At 49.1% G+C, this 21,589-nt stretch overlaps 2 protein-coding genes across 3 annotated transcripts in view; both read left to right on the forward strand.

Annotated features, from left to right (window-relative positions):
- The first annotated feature begins 1,157 nt into the window (after positions 1–1,157).
- The window catches only part of NOS3 (nitric oxide synthase 3), an 81,653-nt gene continuing 61,221 nt past the window's right edge, over positions 1,158–21,589 (forward strand). Inside the window, exon 1 of one of the 2 annotated variants that reach the window (XM_073582213.1) lies at positions 1,158–1,253. In XM_073582213.1, coding sequence (XP_073438314.1) covers positions 1,210–1,253 — 44 coding nt within the window. In that variant the 5' untranslated portion in view covers positions 1,158–1,209. Of the gene's footprint in view, positions 1,254–20,214; positions 20,453–21,589 lie in introns of those variants that run through there. The other variant, XM_073582212.1, reaches the window with a different exon arrangement.
- Positions 11,907–12,433, forward strand: LOC141095850 (small ribosomal subunit protein uS7-like). Its single transcript, XM_073582207.1, has one exon. The coding sequence runs from the start codon at positions 12,028–12,030 to the stop codon at positions 12,412–12,414; it is 387 nt and encodes a 128-aa protein (XP_073438308.1). The 5' UTR covers positions 11,907–12,027; the 3' UTR covers positions 12,415–12,433.

A 21,589-nucleotide genomic window follows, 5' to 3' on the forward strand; every position in this document is an offset into this window, starting at 1 on the left:
AGCTTGACCTCACTATCAGAGGCTCCAGTGAAAACCAAGGCAGAAGTCTTAGTCACGCCCCTTCCAGGGTAGTCTGGTTTGTTGCACAGTGGGGCCCAACCAGTCAGGGCGTGAGTGTGACAAAATGGAAAACTTTTGTTTTATTTCTAATAAAAAAACTTTATTCCTGCTGTGTCTTTATTTACCATGTAACTATAGGATTAGTAATGGATAGGTGTCTTATAGACGCCTCTCCATTATTAATCCGTGGGCTTGATGTCACCTGACAATACAAAGGTGATATCAACAAATATGAACCCCACTTGTCACCGCTACTGGGCAAATGGGAAGACCTGGGCAAAGTGCCAGAATTGGGGCATCTAATAGATGTGCCTTTGGGCTGCTATTTTTAGGCTAAGAGGGCCAATATTCATGGCCCCTTACCAGCCTGAGAATGCCAGTCCCCAGCTGTCTGCTTTAGCAAGGCTGGTTGTCAAAAATGGGGGGGCCCCCACACCGTTATTTTTAATTATTTAAATAATTAAAAAATACGGCATGGGAAGTGGGACCCCTCCTCTATTCTTGATAACCAACCTTTCTGAAGCTGAGGGTTGCAGACCGCAAGTGTCAGTTTTGCCTGACTGGTTATCAAAAATACAAGTTTTTTTTTAATTATTGCGCAGGTGGCGTGTGATGAATACTCCCAACAGCCACCACCTGCCTTCGCTCTTATCAGTTGAATATAACTCCTCATTCTCCCCTGCTCTTGCTGATCGCCGGCAGAGCAGGGGAGAACGATGAGTCGTCTTTAGAACCCATCTCCGGGGAACATCGCTTACTGTACGACTGCTTGTCAGACGCCGGTACGTGTGGTACTGATGAGGCATACGTGTCCCGCAAGTATTACACACATGGACACTGATATCTCCAGTACTGGTCTTTCTGGTTCCTGAAATTTCAGGACGTGTGCACCCGGCCTTATACATCTGGATGAGAAACAGATAGAGGAAAACTGAAAAAAAAAAAAAATCAGACTTAAAGAAAGAAATTAAAAAGTGTCGCAAAAGGTATATAAGGCGGAGAAACAACAATGATGAATGGCGGCCAGTGTGAGTAATCTTCCTCTTGGCTCTGCTGAGCAGACACCTCCCAAACTGGCTGTGCGCACCTGGCGTCGGAGGAGCTCCGCACCGTAGAGCCCGTCGTTTCTGTTCCTGCCAGCAGACGACAATGGGATCCGCATCAAACCAGAAAGATCCCCAACTCCTGGAAGGGTACGTACAACTAGATCCATGATCTACCCCCTGATCTGCAGCTCTGGTCCATCAGGGGTCACGACCTCTGATTCTCCAGTACAAGTCTCAGCATGCACTGACTACCTGCAGCCTGCACGTCACGCTGAGGCTAGTAGTTCCACAAGTGCAGGAGACACTTTATTCGTTTGCATAAGAAAAAATTATTAAACATTTTGAGAAAACTTGCGTGAGAAAAATGTAAATGTCCTCGTCACATGCTTTATAATACTGAATGTACTACAACTCCCATCATAGCATCAGCTACAACCCAAAGTTATCCTGTATCTGACCTTACCCTGTGTGACACTGTCTGCTGAGCCGTGTATCTAATCCTCTCCTGTGTGATACCGACTGCTGAGCCGTGTATCTAATCCTCTCCTGTGGGATACTGACTGCTGAGCCGTGTATCTAATCCTCTCCTGTGTGATACTGACTGCTGAGCAGTGTATCTAATCCTATCCTGTGTGATACCGACTGCTGAGCCGTGTATCCAATCCTCCTGTGTGATACCGACTGCTGAGCCGTGTATCCAATCCTATCCTGTGTGATACCGACTGCTGAGCCGTGTATCTAATCCTATCCCGTGTGATACCGACTGCTGAGCCGTGTATCTAATCCTATCCCGTGTGATACCGACTGCTGAGCCGTGTATCTAATCCTCTCCCGTGTGATACTGACTGCTGAGCCATGTATCTAATCCTATCCCGTGTGATACTGACTGCTGAGCCGTGTATCTAATCCTATCCTGTGTGATACTGTCTGCTGAGCCATGTATCTAATCCTATCCTGTGTGATACTGTCTGCTGAGCCGTGTATCTAATCCTATGTGATACTCTATTGTGCCCCCTTATATCAATGCCCCCCTCTATTGTGCCCCCTTGTAATACTGCCCCCACCTCTATTGTGCCCCCTTGTAATACTGCCCACACTGCTATTGTGCCCCTTGTATTAATGCCCTGCCTCTATTGTGCCCCGCTGCCGCTCATGGTGACTGACGCAGGGCGCTGCTGCCCGGCCGGGTCCTGGTGTTTAATGCTGTGAATTCTGCTCTCTTAGTCACACACTTTTTGGGAAAACACAGGGACGAGTGTCGTGTATCAGAAGCCTGGATGTGTCCGACCCCTGAATAATACGGGAAACGACAAACAACGTCCCCCCAATGCTACCACATAAGACTAGATAACACCGCCACACTATAACCGGGACAGCAATGCCATATTGCTGACTGTTTCCACCATGCAGTGGTCAGATATACTGCAGATCGCCTGCGGGATCACCAGACTGGACAATCCATAAAATACGGGTCAGCAGGTGATGCTGCCGCCGACTGCCGTTGATCGCCATCTCCTCCATCCGCCATGACGGCGTTTTTCCAGCTGTGATTCACTTTTGCAGAATTTGAGCTCATTAAACATAAGGCCTCGTTCACACTCAGCGTCTGTTCTCAGAAAGCATCACCAGATCGTCTGCACAACGAATCCCCCCTGCGCCCAGCGACTTACACTGGCTCCTGCGCCATTCCTCGTGGCCATTACTTTTTCATGTGTTTGTGGAAAAGCTGAGGACAACCAATGTGCCCACCATAAGAGCGGCCACAGGGAGGGTCAAACCATCGCCGTAACTCCAGTGGCAGGACCATGATGTCCGGATCGGCCCCAGACACTTGTCAGCTTCATATACAGCTCTGGCAAAAATTAAGAGACCACTGCACAGTTTTATAAAAATCCGCTTCTCTCCATGTCTGACAGCCATTCCATTCCAGTGTCAGCTGAATTCCAACCGGAGTCCACCTCATTCTACTTAATGTGCTTCTGATTAGGTGATCACCTGAACCAAATCTTATTTAACAAAGGAAAGTATAAAACCCTGCTGTGGTGTTCACAATGCTCCTGCAATAGGACAAGCTGGATGGCAAAACAAGTGCTAGTGATATCCCAAAAGGAATAGGAATTAAAAAATTACTTTTAACCATGCCAAAGGAGCTGAAAAGAAAAGTCTTGAGTGAGGAAAAGAAGGGATCAATTCTGGTGTTACTAGCAGAGGGATACAGTGAGCGTCATCATGCCTCCATCCTTAAAATTCCTAAGATGGCAGTCCATTACAACAAGGTCAAGCAGCAGACATTGGGGACAACAAAGCTACAGATCGGCAGAGGGCGAAAACGACTCTCCACTGACCGGGATGACCGTCATCTTATTCGAATGTCACTCAGCAAACGCAGGATGACATCAAGTGACCTACAAAAGAAATGGCAGCTGGGGTGAAGTGCATGGCAAGAACAGCTCATAACAGGCTCCTAGAGGCAGGGCTCAAGTCATGTAAAGCTAGAAAAAAACCTTTCATCAATGAGAAGCAAAGGAGAGCCAGGCTGAAGTTTACCAAACACCATAAGGATTGGACCCTAGAGGACTGGAGTAAGGTAATCTTCTCTGATGAGTCTAATTTTCACCTTTGCCCAACACCTGGTCATCTAATGGTTAGACGGAGACCTGGAGAGGTGTACAAGCCACAGTGTCTTGTACCCACTGTGATATTTGGTGGAGGATCGGTGATGATCTGGGGATGTTTCAGCAAAGCTGGAATTGGGCAGGTTAATCTTTGTGAAGGACGTATGAATCAAGCCACATACAAGGTTATCCTGGAAAACAGCTGATTCCTTCTGCTCAGGCAATGTTCCCCAACTCTGAGGACAATGCGCCATGCCACACAGCTAGGTCAGTCAATGTGTGGATGAAGGACCACCACATCCAATCCCTGTCATGGCCGCCCAATCTCCAGACCTGAACCCCACTGAGAACCTCTGGAATGTAATCAGGAGGAAGATGGAGAGTCACAAGCCATCAAACAAAGAACTGCTGACATGTGTGTCCCAGGAGCGGCATAAGGTCACCCAAAAGCCGTGTGAGAGACTGGAGGAAAGCAGCCAAGACGCAGGAAAGCTGGGATTAACAATCATGGGGATCCCACAGAATATTGATTTCTGAACTCTTCCTGAGGTAAAACATTAGCATTGTTGTTTCTAAATGATTATGAACTTGTTTTCTTTGCATTTTTTAAGGTCTGCAAGCACTCTGCATTTTTTTTTTTCCTTTGACCATTTCTCATTTTCTAAAAATACAAAATTTATTGCTTGGAAATTCGGAGACATGTTGTCAGTAGTGTTGGAATAATGCATATTGATCTGTATGTATTGCAACAACTACTACTGTACTGTTTTATATATTGTGCATTTTGTGAGATTGTTAACAAAGTTCAGTGAAGAAAAAAAAAAAAAACAGACAGGATGCCCCCTCCTTCTCTTCCCTTCTTGCTGTTGTATTGCTCCCATGCTGCAAGCCACAGCAGATACCAGACTGATCACATTTCATGCTGTAAGCTGTTCAACCTGGATATGAATAAATCTACATTCTGTGTTGCTGACTCTGGATGTTACGCTGATTAATCCGCTGCTAACAAGTTATGGGCCCAGAGTCCTAGAGTCCCAGATCCCCAGAGCACAGAGAAAAGAAAGGAAGACAGCAAAGATGGCCACCAGCAGCAGCAACTCCATGAAGTTTACAGTACCAAGTCTCACTAACCAGAATTATCATTCCCGGAAATTCAAAGTGAAAATGCTGCTGATAAGAGAAGGTACATGGAAATACACACAGGAGCCTAAACCTGTACCTGTACCTAGACCCAGTATCACAGGAGTGGAAAGAGATGGATCAGAAAGCACAAAGTACCATATCACTCAGTATAGATGATGATCAGATTGTGCATGTGTGTAAAAGTGAAACTGCAAGAGAAATGTGGGAGCAGCTGCAAAAGGTGCATAAGAGGATAAATTTATGCAATAAACTTTATCTTATGAGAAAATTGTACCAGTCTAAACTACAGAATGGCCAGGATATGCAGGACTACATAACAAGCATTCTAGAGATTGTAGAATGCCTGAGAGGCATTGGGGAAGATTTGAAGGACTTTCATGTAGCTGAATTACTGCTTAGTGGTCTTCCAGAAAACTATGACACGCTTGTAACCGCACTAGATGCGCGCCCAGATGATGAGCTTACATTGGAATATGTCAGAGGGAAGCTCATAGATAAATATAAGCAGAAAGCGGAAGGTGTAAACAGCAGGACATGCGATGCAGAATCTGCTTTACAGACACAAAATCTAAATGATAACAGAAAGCACCTAAAAGAAACACGTGAATGTTTTGTTTGCAAGAAATCAGGACATTTGAAAGCCGACTGCAGAGTCTGGAAAGCTAGAATGAATCAGCTGAAAAAGCAAAGCAGTCTTCAAAGGGTTAAAAGTGCTGTGTCTGCAGAAAATGATTCTGTGAATACTGAAACTGCATTTACTGTCAGTGTAAATACATCAAAGCATGCATGGTGTATAGACTCTGGAGCAACTAGTCACATGACTAATAACAGGGACTTCTTTTCTAAGCTTAACCAAAGTAAGTCAGAGAATGTGATTATGGCTAATGGTCAGTACATGACTTCACAAGGTATAGGAGATGGTTATAGTGATTGTCAAATCTCACCAACACAAAGCAAGAAGATCCCAGTAAAAGATGTGCTCTATGTGCCTAGTCTTGAGAGTAATTTACTATCTGTGAAGAAACTCACAAAACAAGGAAATGAAGTTACATTTAAGCATGATAGCTGCATCATCTCAAAAGAGGGCCACATATGAGCAGAAGGAAAAATCACAAATGAACTTTACCAGCTTAAATGCAAAGTGTGTGTGTACACTGCTCGGGAAGAAAGGCACAATAACTGCATTCATGTATGGCATAGGCGCCTAGCACACAGAGACCCAGAAGCAATAAGGAAGTTAGTTCAAAAGCAACTAGCTGAGGACATTACAATTGATCTATGTAACCAGATAATGAAATGTACTAGCTGCATCAAAGGGAAAATGTCTAGAAAAGCTTTTCCTAAGAGAAGTTCTACAAGAACAGAACAGACACTAGATTTAATACATACAGATGTCTGTGGTCCAATGAGCACTCAGACTCCTGGGAAGAAGAGATATTTTCTCACATTTATTGATGATCATTCAAGATATACAGTTGTCCATCTGCTTCACAGCAAGAAAGAAGTTCCAGAGAAACTTGAAGTATATCTAGCTGAGGTATATAATAAATTTGAGAGAATGCCAAAGATTCTACGTGTAGATAATGGGACTGAATACACAAGTAATGAGACACAGAGCATTTTAAAGAAAAATGGAATCCTATTTCAGACCACTGTACCGTACAATCCTGAGCAAAATGGTGTTGCGGAAAGAAGGAACCGAACACTCTGTGAAAGTGGAAGAAGTATGTTGTTTGATGCAAATCTGCCCAAAGCGTATTGGGGTGAAGCAATCATGACAGCTTGCTATCTTCAGAACAGACTACCAGGTAAAGCTACAGAGAAAACTCCGTTTGAGCAATGGAACAGCAGAAAGCCAAAACTACATCATATAAGAATATTCGGAAGTAAAGCGCTTGTACATGTTCCCAAAGAAAGGCGAACTAAGTGGGAATCTCACGCTAAGGAAGGGATCCTGGTAGGCTACAGTGAAACCCAGAAAGGTTATAGGATTCTACACCCAGAAACAAACAAGGTCACAATAAGTAGAGATGTAGTGATTGATGAGAACTTTGTGTCCCCCAAGTTTTGTGACATCACGCCAGTAGTCCAGCTGAAGTCACAATTACAAGACAATAACAAGGAGGATGTAGAGGTCTGGCTGGATTCTTCAACCACTGAAGGAACAACAGAAAAATCATTTGAATCTGAAATCAGGAGATCGTCAAGATCAAACAAAGGCGTACCAGCTAAACGTCATTCCTACATAGTCAAGACACTACCAGAATCAGAGCCGCAGTCATGGGATGAAATGCAAGAACTACCTGTCCAGTCCATGAAAGAACAAAGTGGATCAATGCTGCTAATGAGGACAACCAAGGATGCATTAAACTTGCATGCAGTGAAAAGATCAGTGCTAGAACCAAGCACATTGACGTCAGACATCATCATTTACGTGATTTGATAGATCGTGGCATAATTCAGTTCGTCTATTGTGAAACTGATAAGATGGCAGCTGACATTATGACAAAGCCATTGCCATGAGCCAGGTTCCAAGAATTGAGGACCACACTGGGGCTAAGAGGATAAGTAGTTGTTGAGTGGGGGTGTTGGAATAATGCATATTGATCTGTATGTATTGCAACAACTACTACTGTACTGTTTTATATATTGTGCATATTGTGAGATTGTTAACAGAGTTCAGTGGGAAAAAAAACCCAGACAGGATGCCCTCTCCTTCTCTTCCCTTCTTGCTGTTGTAATGCTCCCATGCTGCAAGCCACAGCAACCAGACTGATCACATTTTATGCTGTAAGCTGTTCAACCTGGATATGAATAAATCTACATTCTGTGTTGCTGACTCTGGATGTTACGCTGATTAATCCGCTGCTAACAAGTAGTTTTGTAGAATAAAAGAGAAATTTACATTTTACTCAAAAATATAAAGAGAAAAATCAGACAAACTGAACATTTTGCAGTGGTCTCTTAATATTTGCCAGAGATGTACAGTATGTCTATGACGCTGTTGATTCATAGAATGGTAGAGTTGGAAGGGACCTCCTGGGCCATCTGGTCCAACCCCCTGCTCAAAGCAGGATTCGCTAAATCATCCCAGACAGATGTCTGTCCAGCCTCTGTTTGAAGACTTCTATTGAAGGAGAACTCACCACCTCTCGTGGCCGCCTGTTCCACTCATTGATCACTCTAACTGTCAAGTTTTTTCTAATATCTAATCTGTGTCTCCTCCCATTCCGTTTCATCCCATTGCTTCTAGTCTTTCCTTGAGCAAATGACAATAAAGATGATCCTTCTACACTGTGACAGCCCTTGAGATATTTGTAGACAGCTATTAAGTCTCCTCTCAGTCTTCTCTTCTGCAAGCTAAACATTCCAAAATCCTGCAACCTTTCCTCATAAGACATGGTTTGCAGACCGGCCACCATTCTGGTCGTTCTTTTCTGAACTTGCACCAGTTTGTTGATGTCTTTTTTAAAATGTGGTGCCCAAAACTGGACACAGTATTCCAGATGAGCTCTGACCAAAGAGGAGTAGAGGGAAATAATGACTTTACGTGATCTAGACTGTATGCTTCTGTTAATACATCCTAGAATTGCATTTGCCTTTTTTTGCTGCTGCATCACACTGTTGACTCATTCAGTCTGTGATCTATTAGTATACCCAAGTCTTTTTCACATGTGCTGTTGCTTAGCCCTATTCCTCCCATTCTGCATATGCTTTTTTCATTTTTAGTGCCCAGATGTAGTACTTTGCATTTTTCCCTGTTAAAAACCATTCTGTTGCTGCCCACTGCTCCAGTTTATGTATATCTTTTTGAATCCTCTCTCTCTCTCTTCTCTAGTATTAGCTATCCCTCCTAGCTTTGTGTCATCAGCAAATATAATCAGTTTACCCTCAATTCCTTCATCTAAATCATTGATAAAGATGTTGAACCGTACAGGGCCCAGGACAGAGCCCTGTGGTACCCCACTTGAGACATTCTTCCAACTGGATGTGCAGCCATTTACGACCACTCTTTGGGTCCGATCACTGAGCCAGTTATGAATCCACCTAACAGTTGCCTTGTCCATTCCATACCTAGTCATTTTTTCAATAAGGATTGTATGAGATACTTTGTCAAATGCTTTGCTGAAGTCAAGATATACTATATCTACAGCATTTCCTTGATCCACCCAATCAGTGATTCTGGGTCACCCTCACACCCAGGGCAGTGGGGTACTCGGTACCGGGCCCGATGGTCCTCAATGGGAGATGTCACGGTAGCTGTGACCCGGCCCATGGCCCTGGGCGCCCATTGTAAATGTTCAGTGTCAATGTGTAAGTCGTGACGCCACCTGTGGTGTTCGGCTATGAAGATGTAAGCCGACGTTGCCGACAGAGCCTCTGGGACAGATGGTGTGGTGCAGCAGTGATGTTATAGCCCTCCACAGGCAGGGCTGTAGTCCCAGGGCAGAGTAGGTGAAGTGACACGTACAGTAGATGGTGTAGTGTCAGGCGCAAGGGATGTAGCAGTGCTGGGCAGGTTGGCGCAGGAATAAGTGGAGGACACCAAGGCATGTAGTTCCAAAGCATTACTCATAGTCTGTTGTACAAACAGGTGCCTGCCTCCGTACCGTGTTCTCCGGGTCAGGGACTCAGTCAACCTCCAGGCCAGATGGAATACTCCTTTCCAACACTCCGCCAACATGTGCCTTTCTGAACATCTCCTATAGCGCCTTTGAGTGAAGTACTCCTAGTACTGAGTTACACTGGAGTTCCTCATGTCCGATGTTCTTATGAACTCTACTTGTACGGCAGACAGCTGTAGCCTGCTTCAGGGACTTCTTGCTACTAAGTCCCGGCTCACTATCCAGTTGCTGTTGTGCCCCCAAGTCTTGTGTGGGAATAAAGTGGTCACTACTTCTATTCCTCCGGTGTCTGCTGCAGGACCATTAGTATCCTTACAACCTCGGGGACCGGGCCCCGGCCTTGCGCTTGGAACTTCTAGGAAGGGTTCTCTTCTAACCCACGTCCTCTGTTCCCTTTTACTCCTCACGTTCCGTACTAGTCTTTCTTTCTACGGAGAATCAGGCTTTCAGTCTATGTTGTTCTCTCTCTCCTTTCCCGTGCCAGCAGACCCAGGTCACTGGGATCTGCTGCAGCACTTCCATCCATCTATCCCCCTCTCCAGGGATCTTCTTCTCTCCAACTCTAACCAACTGACTGACTGACCGTTGTCCTCAACTCTTCCCACTCTTTGTAATGTAATCTAACTCCACCCACCTCCCAGCACGTTTCGTGTTCCAAGCAGGGAGCCACCAATGGGTGCTTTGCTATACTCCAAGCAGGGAGCCACCAATGGGTGCTTTGCTATACTCCAAGCAGGGAGCCGCCGAAGGTGCTTTGCTACACTACTTTGTGGTGTGGGGTGTAGGTGTTGGAGCGTGGTCAGGAGTCTCCACCTTACCTGGATGGTGGGATACCACACCTCAGAAGGAGGTGCAGTACCTCTGTGGTGACTGAGCCTCAGGGGCACCAAAATTCTGTCATAGAAGGAAATTAAGTTAGTCTGACATGACTTATTAGTTAAAAACCCATGCTGACTCTGGTTAATCACTTCATTCTTATCCAGGTACTGACATACATGTTGTTTTATAATTTGTTCAAAGATCTTTCCTGTGTAGGGATTCGACTCGCTTAGGTGCAGCGGGAGACAAACATGAGGCACGTTCCTTTAAAATTTCACCAGGTTTATTACTCCATAAACCATAGACAGCATAACACTGAAATGTAACCTTCACTTCAGGCAAAGGAACAGAAATGTCCGTGGCTTCAGACTCGGACTGAGAGTCTCAGCAAATGCTGGGAGCTGTAGTCCTCCCCATATACACTCTCTGTAGTGTCCCACCTGGACACATGGAAGTCTGTTCACACTCTGACAGACTCCCTCCACTCTCTCACATGTGCCAAACACCTCAATTACATAGCCCTGTAACCACACCCACAGGTGATCACATGGCTATGACATCACTAAAGGTTGTATTGCACATACAGTCTTCCCTGACACAGTGTAACAGAAAGATCAGCAGTACCTCTGCTGATCAATACACCCTGGATCCTGCATCCCAAGGCCACCCACCTTGAGACCCATAATGGTCATTTAGGACCCTGCTCCTGTTACCACACTGAATGTGCCTGTACACCCGTCCTGGGACACCCACACAGCGCCCCCTAGCTGACATAGTGGTCACTACACCACACCTGGTATAGAAGTCAGACTCACCGGCCTATAGTTGCCTGGGTCCACCTTCTTCCCCTTTTTGGGTCAGGACATTGCGGGCTTGAGAAGCCCGCCAACTCTGCTAGGACAATTGCTCCCATCCAGATTGGGGATGCTGAGAAAGACCACACTGAGAATAGTAGTCGTACAGTACACAGACCATTTACTCTGTGAAATAGTGTCCGCAGGTATCTGTCATAGCAAGTCAGCAGACATTGCCCAAAGTCATGGAAGAAGGGACAAGAACCGGGATCCACGTCGAGTGTTTGCCTTCTGCAGAGAAGACCTCTGGGGCGATTACTTCCAGGGAGGAGCAGTGACTGACATTCAACCCCTGAGGGGCAGCTGGCTCTGTGATTGGTGGAACAGCAGCTACAAGGCGCCAGTCAATCTTACAATCAGCCCCTGCAGACACTGTGCACTCACGCATCAGGTGTATACAGCGTATACTCACACTGAGGACATACAGGGTGCAATTTATCAACATCAATGTTTCGTACCCCAGTTTTGCCGACCTTTTTGCTGCAGTAAGGTGTGTTTGTTAATGAATTCGGTGAATTGTTCAATTGGCGTGCGGCACTTCCAGAAATGTTACCAACCCCTGGTGCCATCATTTAGGCCACGACAGTGACGTAAATTTTCATGAATTAGTTGGGGGTGCTTGGTCCTGCCAAAGATCTGATCGCTTTTCTAAAAGCTGGAGTGAAGTAAAATTGCCAGAAATTAAAAAAGTTTATGCAGCTCTTTCCGCTCTGAGCGCCGACCGGTTAGGACTTCTAACCTGCAGGATTACATTGTGGTAAAGGAGAAATATGCCAAGTTCCTGCCCCACAGCTCGGGACGCTATGCCGCGAAGCGTTTCCGCAAAGCTCAGTGTCCTATTGTGGAGCGTCTTACAAACTCCCTCATGATGCACGGGAGGAACAACGGCAAGAAGCTGATGACCGTCAGGATTGTGAAGCATGCTTTTGAGATCATTCACCTGCTGACCGGAGAGAACCCTCTGCAAGTGTTGGTGAACGCCATCATCAACAGCGGTCCCCGGGAAGACTCTTCTCGTATCGGCAGAGCTGAAACAGTGAGGAGACAGGCTGTGGATGTGTCCCCCCTCCGAAGAGTCAACCAGGCCATCTGGCTCCTCTGTACCGGGGCTCGTGAAGCCGCCTTCAGGAACATTAAGACCATCGCAGAGTGTGTGGCCAACGAGCTCATCAATGCTGCCAAGGGCTCATCCAATTCCTACGCCATCAAGAAGAAAGATGAACTGGAGAGCGTTGCCAAATCCAACCGCTAAGTCGGCGCTGATCTCTGCTCATGCTTCACAGCAATTAAAAAATATATGTCAAAAAAAAAGTTTATGCAGAAATTTTGCTAAATTTGAAGGTGTTTTACATCAGAATTCTCCCCAAAACAACTTGATGGATCTGGGGCTCAGTGGGTCTCACACAGGAGGTGATACTGGAGTGGGCAGGAGCAGCTCCGTGCTTCCTCAGAGGTGCCGGTGTAACAAGGTGGCACGGGGTGGTAGTCATGTCCGAGTCTATTAAAGCAACAGTCCAGAAGCCCCCCCGGCCCCTTGCATATGAAAAAGACAGGTGCGGTCCCTGTCCTACAGCACAGTCAATTACCTTCTTTCCACACTCACTGCAGCGAGTGTTAGGCGTCAGATTCCTGGCACTGCACAACGGGAATCCAGAGCCAGACATCCTGCGATCTCCCATTCTCCGACTGCTCAAACTCCTGCTCAGCAATCACGGCGAGCCAGGCATTCTCCTCAGACTCGTTCTGTGAGCCTGGATGTTGCTGCCACCTCCAGTGCAGCAATGGTAGCGCAACCTGCTTTGCAGGGAACCGCTCCAGAGGCTAAGTCCTCGTGCCATGCTACTGGGCATGCCCGCAATGTGCCCTCTCAGTGGAGAGCAGGGGTCACATGTGCAGGTCCTGTGTCAGATCTGATTGGTCCTTCCTAAAGTATTGGAAGGTCCCGGAAGCGCATGGCTATAAAAGCTCCGCATGGCGGCTCGGCCATGCGCTAGTGTAGCATATTATTCTGTGTGTGTATGGTGAGGGATGCATGGACTGGTGTCTGACTCATTATGAAACCCCTACCCTCTGATATTACGAGTGGTGACTGAGTGTGCATAGTCAGCTCCAGGGTTGTGGCAAGCTACACGCCACTTGCTCCACGCCTACACTAGCGTCCGTCGGCACCCGGTTCTTGGCGCCGACGCTTGCGGCCTTAGCTGCCGCTGCGCTGCAATACCAGCAGCTATTGGTGTTCGCGGCTGCGACGCCACACGCCGGCTCCTGTGACGTTAACAGGGCCAGCGTCTTTGCATATATTTTTGCCAAGCGACTGTGTCTGAACAGAGCCGCTCTTAGCGTTCGGGTGACGTTAACCCGTGCGCACTACGGCACCTTCTGGTGCATCCGCCATTGTCCAGCAGCGGTCTAGTCACCTACCGCACAGTGGACCCCGGGCGGCGAACGCACCTCCTATTATTTATATTTGGTGCGTTCCGCCGTGCCTAACATTACACTAGCGCCAGGGTCTGGCTGGCAATGGCAGACGTGCAGCAGTTGCAACGCTATATTCGACAGCTGGAGAGCAGGTTGGCGGCTATTGAGAGCGCCAACTCAGCAGCGAATACCGCGCTAGCTGCTGCCCAGACAGTCGCCGAGGCTGTCTCGCGTGCGCTCGCTCTCTTGCCCATGCCGACAGTTTCTCGCCTCCCGCTTCCCGACAAATTTTCGGGTGACAGCGCCACCTGTAGGGGATTCGTCAGTCAGTGCTCAATTCAGCTTGAGTTACTGGCTGCACGGTTTCCTACAGAGCGGGCTAAGGTGGGGTTTATTGTGTCACTTTTGTCTGGCAGAGCATTACAGTGGGCCACGCCATTGTGGGAACGTGATGATCCCGTGGTTCAGGGTGCTGCGCAGTTCCTCGCGGCTCTGAAGCAGGTCTTTTTGGGACCACGGATCACGCACGACACCTCTTTACAATTACTCTCCCTAACACAGGGGTCACTCTCGGTCAGCCATTATGCCGTCCGGTTCCGGACATTGGCTTCCGAATTAGATTGGCCGGACAAAGCCTTAGTCCCGGTGTTTTGGAGAGGGTTGGCGGAGCACGTTAAAGACGCTCTAGCTACCAGAGAGGTTCCCACAAGTCTGGAGGATTTGATTGCCGTTTCCACCCGCATTGACCTCCGGTTTGCGGAGCGCAGGCTGGAACGGGCACAATCCAGACGTAGGGTTAACTTGGCTCCCACATTCACCGAACCACTAATATACTCCGCACAGGAGCTTTCACCCTCTGAACCTATGGAGGTGTCTCACACCGGCTCTAAGCCACGACCAATGCGAAGCTCTGCACGTTGCTATCAGTGCCGACAGTTTGGTCACCCGGCTAGCACGTGTCCTCTGCGGGCGAAAAGGCGTCCACGCCCAGTGGCCGTAGGTAGTGGGCAGTCCAATATGAAACCCTTCTCACCCAAACCGGTATTCCGGGGCATCTTAGACAGTGGGTCCTCCACCTGGGAGGCAGAGGTTACCGTGGACTCTGGGGCTGAGGGGAACTTTATGTCTTCTACCTTCGCCCAGAAACACGCAATTCCCCTGGTATTATTACCTCAGCCTCTGACCATCAGGGTGGTTAACGGAGCACCGTTACCCTCTCAGGTGACCCATCAGACAGCTCCACTAGGGCTCTCTATCTCACCCTCTCATCATGAGACTCTGTCCCTGCTAATCCTGCCGGACGGCATCGATCAGGTGCTGCTCGGGGTTCCCTGGCTTCGGTGCCACTCTCCTCATATCGAGTGGGCGACAGGGAAGATACTGGCCCGGAGCCAGGACTGCGAGGGGAGATGTCTGAGGGGCAGTCTTCAGGTGGCTTCCACTGAAGTGCCTGCGGATCTCTCCGCACTACCTAAACCCTACCACCAATACGCGGACGTCTTCTCCAAAAAATCTGCAGAGACTCTCCCGCCGCACTGTCCTTACGACTGCCCGATAGACCTCATGCCAGGCACAGAACCTCCTAGAGGCTGTGTGTATCCACTATCTCTCCCTGAGACTGAAGCCATGTCACAATACATCCGGGAGAACCTGGCTAGAGGTTTTATCAGAAAGTCGGTGTCACCGACTGGTGAAGGGTTCTTCTTCGTTCAGAAGAAGAGCGGAGAGTTACGCCCCTGCATTGACTACAGCGGTCTCAATGCGATCACGGTTAAAAACAAATACCCTCTACCGTTGATCTCTGAGTTGTTTGACAGGTTGCGAGGGGCCCAGATCTTTACTAAGTTGGATCTGCGAGGGGCATACAACCTGATCCGCATTCGCAAAGGAGACGAATGGAAGACAGTTTTTAATACGAGGGATGGCCATTACGAATATCTGGTTATGCCTTTTAGCCTTTGTAATGCGCCAGCTGTCTTCCAGGATTTTGTCAATGACGTCTTCCGCGACATGCTTTCTACCTCGGTGGTGGTATATCTGGATGATATACTCATCTTTTCGCCAGATTTCACTACCCACCGGAGGGACGTCTGCAGGGTCTTCGACCGTCTGCGGGCGATTTCCTCTTTGCCAAGCTGGAGAAGTGCCAGTTTGAGCAGGAGTCCTTGCCGTTCCTGGGCTATATCATCTCGGCCCAGGGGCTGGCCATGGATCCTGCCAAACTGCAAGCGGTAATGGACTGGCAAGAACCTCGTTCACTCAAAGCGGTGCAGCGCTTTCTGGGGTTCGTGAACTATTACCGCCAGTTTATACCACACTTTTCCACCCTGGTAGCTCCTTTGGTTGCTCTCACCAAAAAAGGAGCTAACCCCAACGCTTGGTCTGAACAGGTCTCCAAGGCCTTCGCGGCTATAAAGTCTCATTTTGCTGGCGCTCCCATCCTACATCGTCCCGATGTGAACAAGCCATTTATACTAGAGCTAGATGCCTCCTCTGTCGGTGCAGGAGCAGTTCTTTTCCAAAAGGACGCTCAAGGTCGGAAGCATCCCTGCTTCTTCTTCTCAAAGACCTTCTCACCGGCAGAGAAGAATTACTCCATCGGTGACAGGGAGCTGCTAGCCATGAAGTTGGCCTTTTCAGAATGGAGACATCTCCTGGAGGGGGCTCGGTTTCCCTTCCAGGTATATACGGACCATAAAAATCTGGTCTATTTACAGACTGCCCAGCGCCTAAACTCCCGTCAGGCTAGGTGGTCGCTCTTCTTTTCCCGCTTCCGCTTCACCCTGCACTACCTTTCTGGAGAGAAGAACGTCCGTGCGGATGCTCTCTCACGCTCGGTGGTCTCGGCGGAAGGAGGAGAGGCTGAGCCTCGGTTAATTCTCCCGCCGGAGAGTTTTACGACCGTGGCTCCAGTCGCTCTCGAGTCAGTGCCACCAGGCAAGACCTTGGTGCCTCCTCAGCTACGGCCGGAGGTCCTCGCCTGGGCACATGCCTCCAGGGTGGGTGGTCATTTTGGCAATAAACGGACCACCGAACTCCTGGCAAGGTCATATTGGTGGCCACATATGGCTCGAGATGTCAAGGAATACGTTCAAGCATGCGTCTCGTGTGCTCGAAACAGACCCTCTAGACAGAGGCCGGCGGGGCTGTTGTATCCCCTGCCAGTGGCGGAAAGACCGTGGGAGATGGTTGGCATGGATTTCATAGTTCGCCTGCCCAAGTCTGGTGGCAGTACGGTCATCTGGGTGGTCACCGACCATTTTTCCAAAATGGTGCACCTGGTGCCACTCGCACGCCTGCCTTCCGCTCGAGGTCTGGCCACTTTGTTTATTAAGCACGTATTCCGTTTGCATGGCATGCCGGACAAAATTGTGAGTGACCGAGGTCCCCAGTTTGCGTCTCGGTTGTGGAGGGAGCTCTGCAGCCTACTCAGCATCGAGCTAAATCTGTCCTCCGCCTACCATCCCGAGACGAATGGCTTGGTCGAGAGAGCCAATCAAACCTTGGTCACCTATCTACGGCATTTTGTCTCTGCCAGGCAGGATGACTGGGCATCCTTGCTACCTTGGGCTGAATTTGCCCTAAACAATGCGGTGGCTGATTCCACTGGACAGACGCCCTTCCTCTTAAACTACGGTCAACATCCACGGCGTCCCTGTCCCAATGCCAGTGTCCTCCACTGACTCCAGGGTGGCAGACTGGGCAGTGGAGGCCCAGGACATTTGGGATCGCACTCAGGATGCTATTCGGGCATCTAAAGAAAGGATGAGGGCGTCCGCCGACACGCATCGGCGGCCCGCGCCAAGCTTCTCCCCTGGCGACATGGTATGGCTCTCTACCCGAAATATTAAACTGCGGGTCGAGTCTCCCAAGTTCGCACCGCGATACATTGGACCATTCAAGGTCCTCGAGCGACTTAGCTCGGTGGTCTACCGCCTGGCTCTTCCTCCACATTTGGCCATTTTGGACGTGTTCCATGTGTCCCTCCTCAAACCAGTTCACATGATTCGGTTTTCTGAGTCATCTGCCGGGTCATCAGACTTATCGTCTGACGAGTTTGAGGTTAACGCCATCGTGGGGCGCAGGTTTGTCCGTGGCAAAAAATTTTATTTGGTGGACTGGAAGGGTCATGGTCCCGAGGCTCGGACCTGGGAGCCGGTGGAAAACATTCATGCACCGCTCCTGATCGCGGCCTTTGAGCGCAGTGAGTCTCAGTGGGGGGGGGCCCTAGGAGGGGGGGTTATGTTAGGCGTCGGATTCCTGGCACTGCACAGCGGGAATCCAGAGCCAGACATCCTGCGATCTCCCATTCTCCTCCGACCGCTCGGACTCCTGCTCAGCAATCACGGCGAGCCAGGCATTCTCCTCAGACTCGTTCTGTGAGCCTGGATGTTGCTGCCACCTCCAGTGCAGCAATGGTAGCGCAACCTGCTTTGCAGGGAACCGCTCCAGAGGCTAAGTCCTCGTGCCATGCTACTGGGCATGCCCGCAACGTGCCCTCTCAGTGGAGAGCAGGGGTCACATGTGCAGGTCCTGTGTCGGATCTGATTGGTCCTTCCTAAAGTATTGGAAGGTCCCGGAAGCGCATGGCTATAAAAGCTCCGCATGGCGGCTTGGCCATACGCTAGTGTAGCATATTATTCTGTGTGTGTATGGTGAGGGATGCATGGACTGGTGTCTGACTCATTATGAAACCCCTACCCTCTGATATTACGAGTGGTGACTGAGTGTGTTTAGTCAGCTCCAGGTTTGTGGCAAGCTACACGCCACTTGCTCCACGCCTACACTAGCGTCCGTCGGCGCCCGGTTCTCGGCACCGACGCTTGTGTCCTTAGCTGCCGCTGCGCTGCAATACCAGCAGCTATTGGTGTTCGCGGCTGCGACGCCACACGCCGGCTCCTGTGACGTTAACAGGACCAGCGTCTTTGCATATATTTTTGCCGAGCGATTCTGTGTCTGAACAGAGCCGCTCTTAGCGTTCGGGTGACGTTAACCTGTGCGCACTACGGCACGTTCTGGTGCATCTGCCATTGTCCAGCAGCGGTCTAGTCACCTACCGCACGGTGGACCCCGGGCGGCGAACGCACCTCCTATTATTTATATTTGGTGCGTTCCGCCGTCCCTAACAGTGAGGATCCAGGAAAAACATGACAGGCACAGTTCTGGAAAACGTTACCGAACATGAAATAATGCTTTCTGCTCTGTCTCCACAGCTACTTGAGGCCAGTCAGTATCAGTGGCTCCCTCCTGAACTGGAGAGCCACAGCCGTCTTTCTGATGACTGTCCCAGGGTCCTTCTACACTGCTTGGTAAACTGAGGCAGAGGTCTGCGGAAGCTTTGTCCTGTCGTCAGGGGCACCTTCTGCTCATAGCCATACGAGTGTCTTGCCCTGGGCAAGCCTGCCTGGGCACTGATTGGGAGACAGGACCTTCCTGTTCCTTTGAGTCTGCTGACCCAGCCCACCGGATGAACTCTTCCTATCCCTTTTGTTAACACGTTCATTACAACACAGTATATACAATACAAGGGCATGAGACGAAAGAGCATCACACAGTACACATAGCATTAATAAAACAGTAAAATGTAGGCAAACCATCCAGGCACCGCACGGGGCACTCATGCCCGGCATCCAGGAGAGAGTGAGCACTGAGGGTCTCCCCACTACCACCTTACACCCCTCCCTCCCAAAATATGGTTGTCCCCGACCATAACGGCTCCTGAAACAAAAGGTGACATAGTTCATAAAAACACACTTAATCTCTTAAATATGTCCATCTGACCCTGGTCCCTTTGATCCAGGGACCTATAAAACATACCCTGGACCGATGGCCACTTAACACAGTTCTCACATTCCTGACCTGAGGGTCCCCACCACCTCCTTACACCGGTGTACTACACTGATTGGCGAAGCTGCCGGCAGAGTAGTGCTGTATTGTGCTTCCAGTCTGCTGGACTCTTGTTTCGGCACTGTTGACTGAGCTATTTAACCCCATCATGTGTGACACTGTTGGCTGAGCCACCCATCTAATATCACCATGTTTGATACGGTTTCCTGCGGCACACATCTAACTCTGCCATGTCTCACACCGCCTGCTGAGTCACATATTTAATCTCGTCATATATGATACCATCTACTGAGCCATGTATCCAATGATATCATGTGTGATACCTTCTGCTGCTTAGCCATGTATCTACCAATGTCACATGTGATACTGTTTGCTGAGCTGTGTATCTAATCCTATTCTGTGACACTGCTGAGCTGTGTCTAATCCTATCCTGTGTGATACGGTCTGCTGAGCCATTTATCTAATCCTCTCCTATGTGATGCTGAATGCTGAGCCGTGTATCCAATCCTATCCTGTGTGATACTGTCTGCTGAGGCAGTGTATCTAATCCCATCATGTATGATACGCGTTGCAGCGCCACGTTTGCCCGGGTGCGTGTTTGCCGCTCAGCGCCGCCCTGGCACATTACAGTTTAAGCCTTGAGACAATCGTTTTTTTATTTTGCAATGATCGGGTGGAGAAATCTTGCAAATCGCCGTCTCATTTCCCCCCCCAGTATCACTCTCAGCACAACGCAATCTGTAGGGCAGGTCGTGGCTCCGGAGGGCCGGCGCACGGTGACAGGGGGCTACCTCGTTTGGGAAGGGCCGCTCCTGAGCATTGTTATTTGGGGGGAAAAGGAAAAGACACTTCCTGTCTGAGTCTTGTTCTGCGGAGTTCGAGGGAAGGAGATTTACCCATTTATAAATGGGCAACTCCACCAGTCGCCTCAAGGACCTGCCGTCGCCCTTCTCCATAAACTGCTGCTACAAGGAGGAGGAAGCGGCCGAGGAGGAGGTGGCCCTGACCGAGAAGGTGACCCCCAGGTGAGTACCTGCCACCCGGCAGACCCCACCATGTAAACCCATAATCTGTGCATGAATTTCGGGGGAGTGAAAAGTTCTAGAACTTTATAATACATTTGTTTCACGTCTTCACCATTTTCATGATCTTTGCTGTCAGTGAATGAGAACTTCGGCCTCAGTGACGCCGTATATGACCGGCCCAGCGGTTACATTGTATCCAGTGTGGACAATGCTCTGTGAGCGGAACAGCCTGCACCGACACATTGTAACAAAGTCATTTTGTGCATTGAACGTTTGCTCATTTATGGGGTTCACCGCATGTACCCGAGTTCTCAGCAAGCAGAGAACCTAGAAACAGAGAAAAACTGAAGTTTATCAGAAAGACGGAGAACTTCTCGCTTATTAACCCCGTGACTCCCTGGCTCTGACACTTGGGGCTAACACCTGTGCTAGGAGCTTTATGGTGGAGCATTGAGTCCAGAGCCTGGAAAGTGGTCAGGATGATTGTAAGCTCCGCAGCCAAGTGCAGCCGGCCATGGGCGCCTTACCGTGCCGGAGCTACCTCACGGTCAGTCTGGACCTGGAGCCACCAGACTCCGGATACATTGTGTTCCTTCATTGTATCCTGCTAGCAATGGATCAGTGATCCCGGCCGCTGGCTGCAGACACCGGATCAGTGCTCACCACTGAATGGGCCGTAGCTGGTTGTCAGCGCTGGGTTAACCCTTCGAGAACATGCCAAGTTATCCAGAAGTGCACGGGCCTGCGGAGGTTTAGTCCTGGGCTCAGGGTCAGAACTATAGTGGGTGCAGCCGCACAGGGGCCCAAGAAGTCCGGGGGCCACAGCCACCTCAAAGACATGGAATTGTGCAATATGAGGAGCTATTGGGCTGCACAGTGCACAGGGGCCCGCTCCTGTCTGTGTCCCCCAGAGGTGCAGACTAATAGGGCCCAGATATGAGAAGATGGAGACCTGTAATAGTCGGGGGCCCCGTTAGTGGAGATTTTGCATTAAGACCCACAAGCTTCAAGTTTTGCATCTGCTACGAGGTGAGTGGTCACAAGTAATGAGGGTCTTAAGAATGACTTTGGGTTCATTGCTGGACTTCTGAGACTTGTTTGATCAAATAATCAAAACCAGGTTAGGATTAACATTTT

The sequence above is a fragment of the Dendrobates tinctorius genome, unplaced genomic scaffold (genome assembly GCF_039654945.1).
Source record: "Dendrobates tinctorius isolate UK_male_01 unplaced genomic scaffold, ASM3965494v1 ptg000070l, whole genome shotgun sequence".
NCBI lineage: Eukaryota > Metazoa > Chordata > Amphibia > Anura > Dendrobatidae > Dendrobates > Dendrobates tinctorius.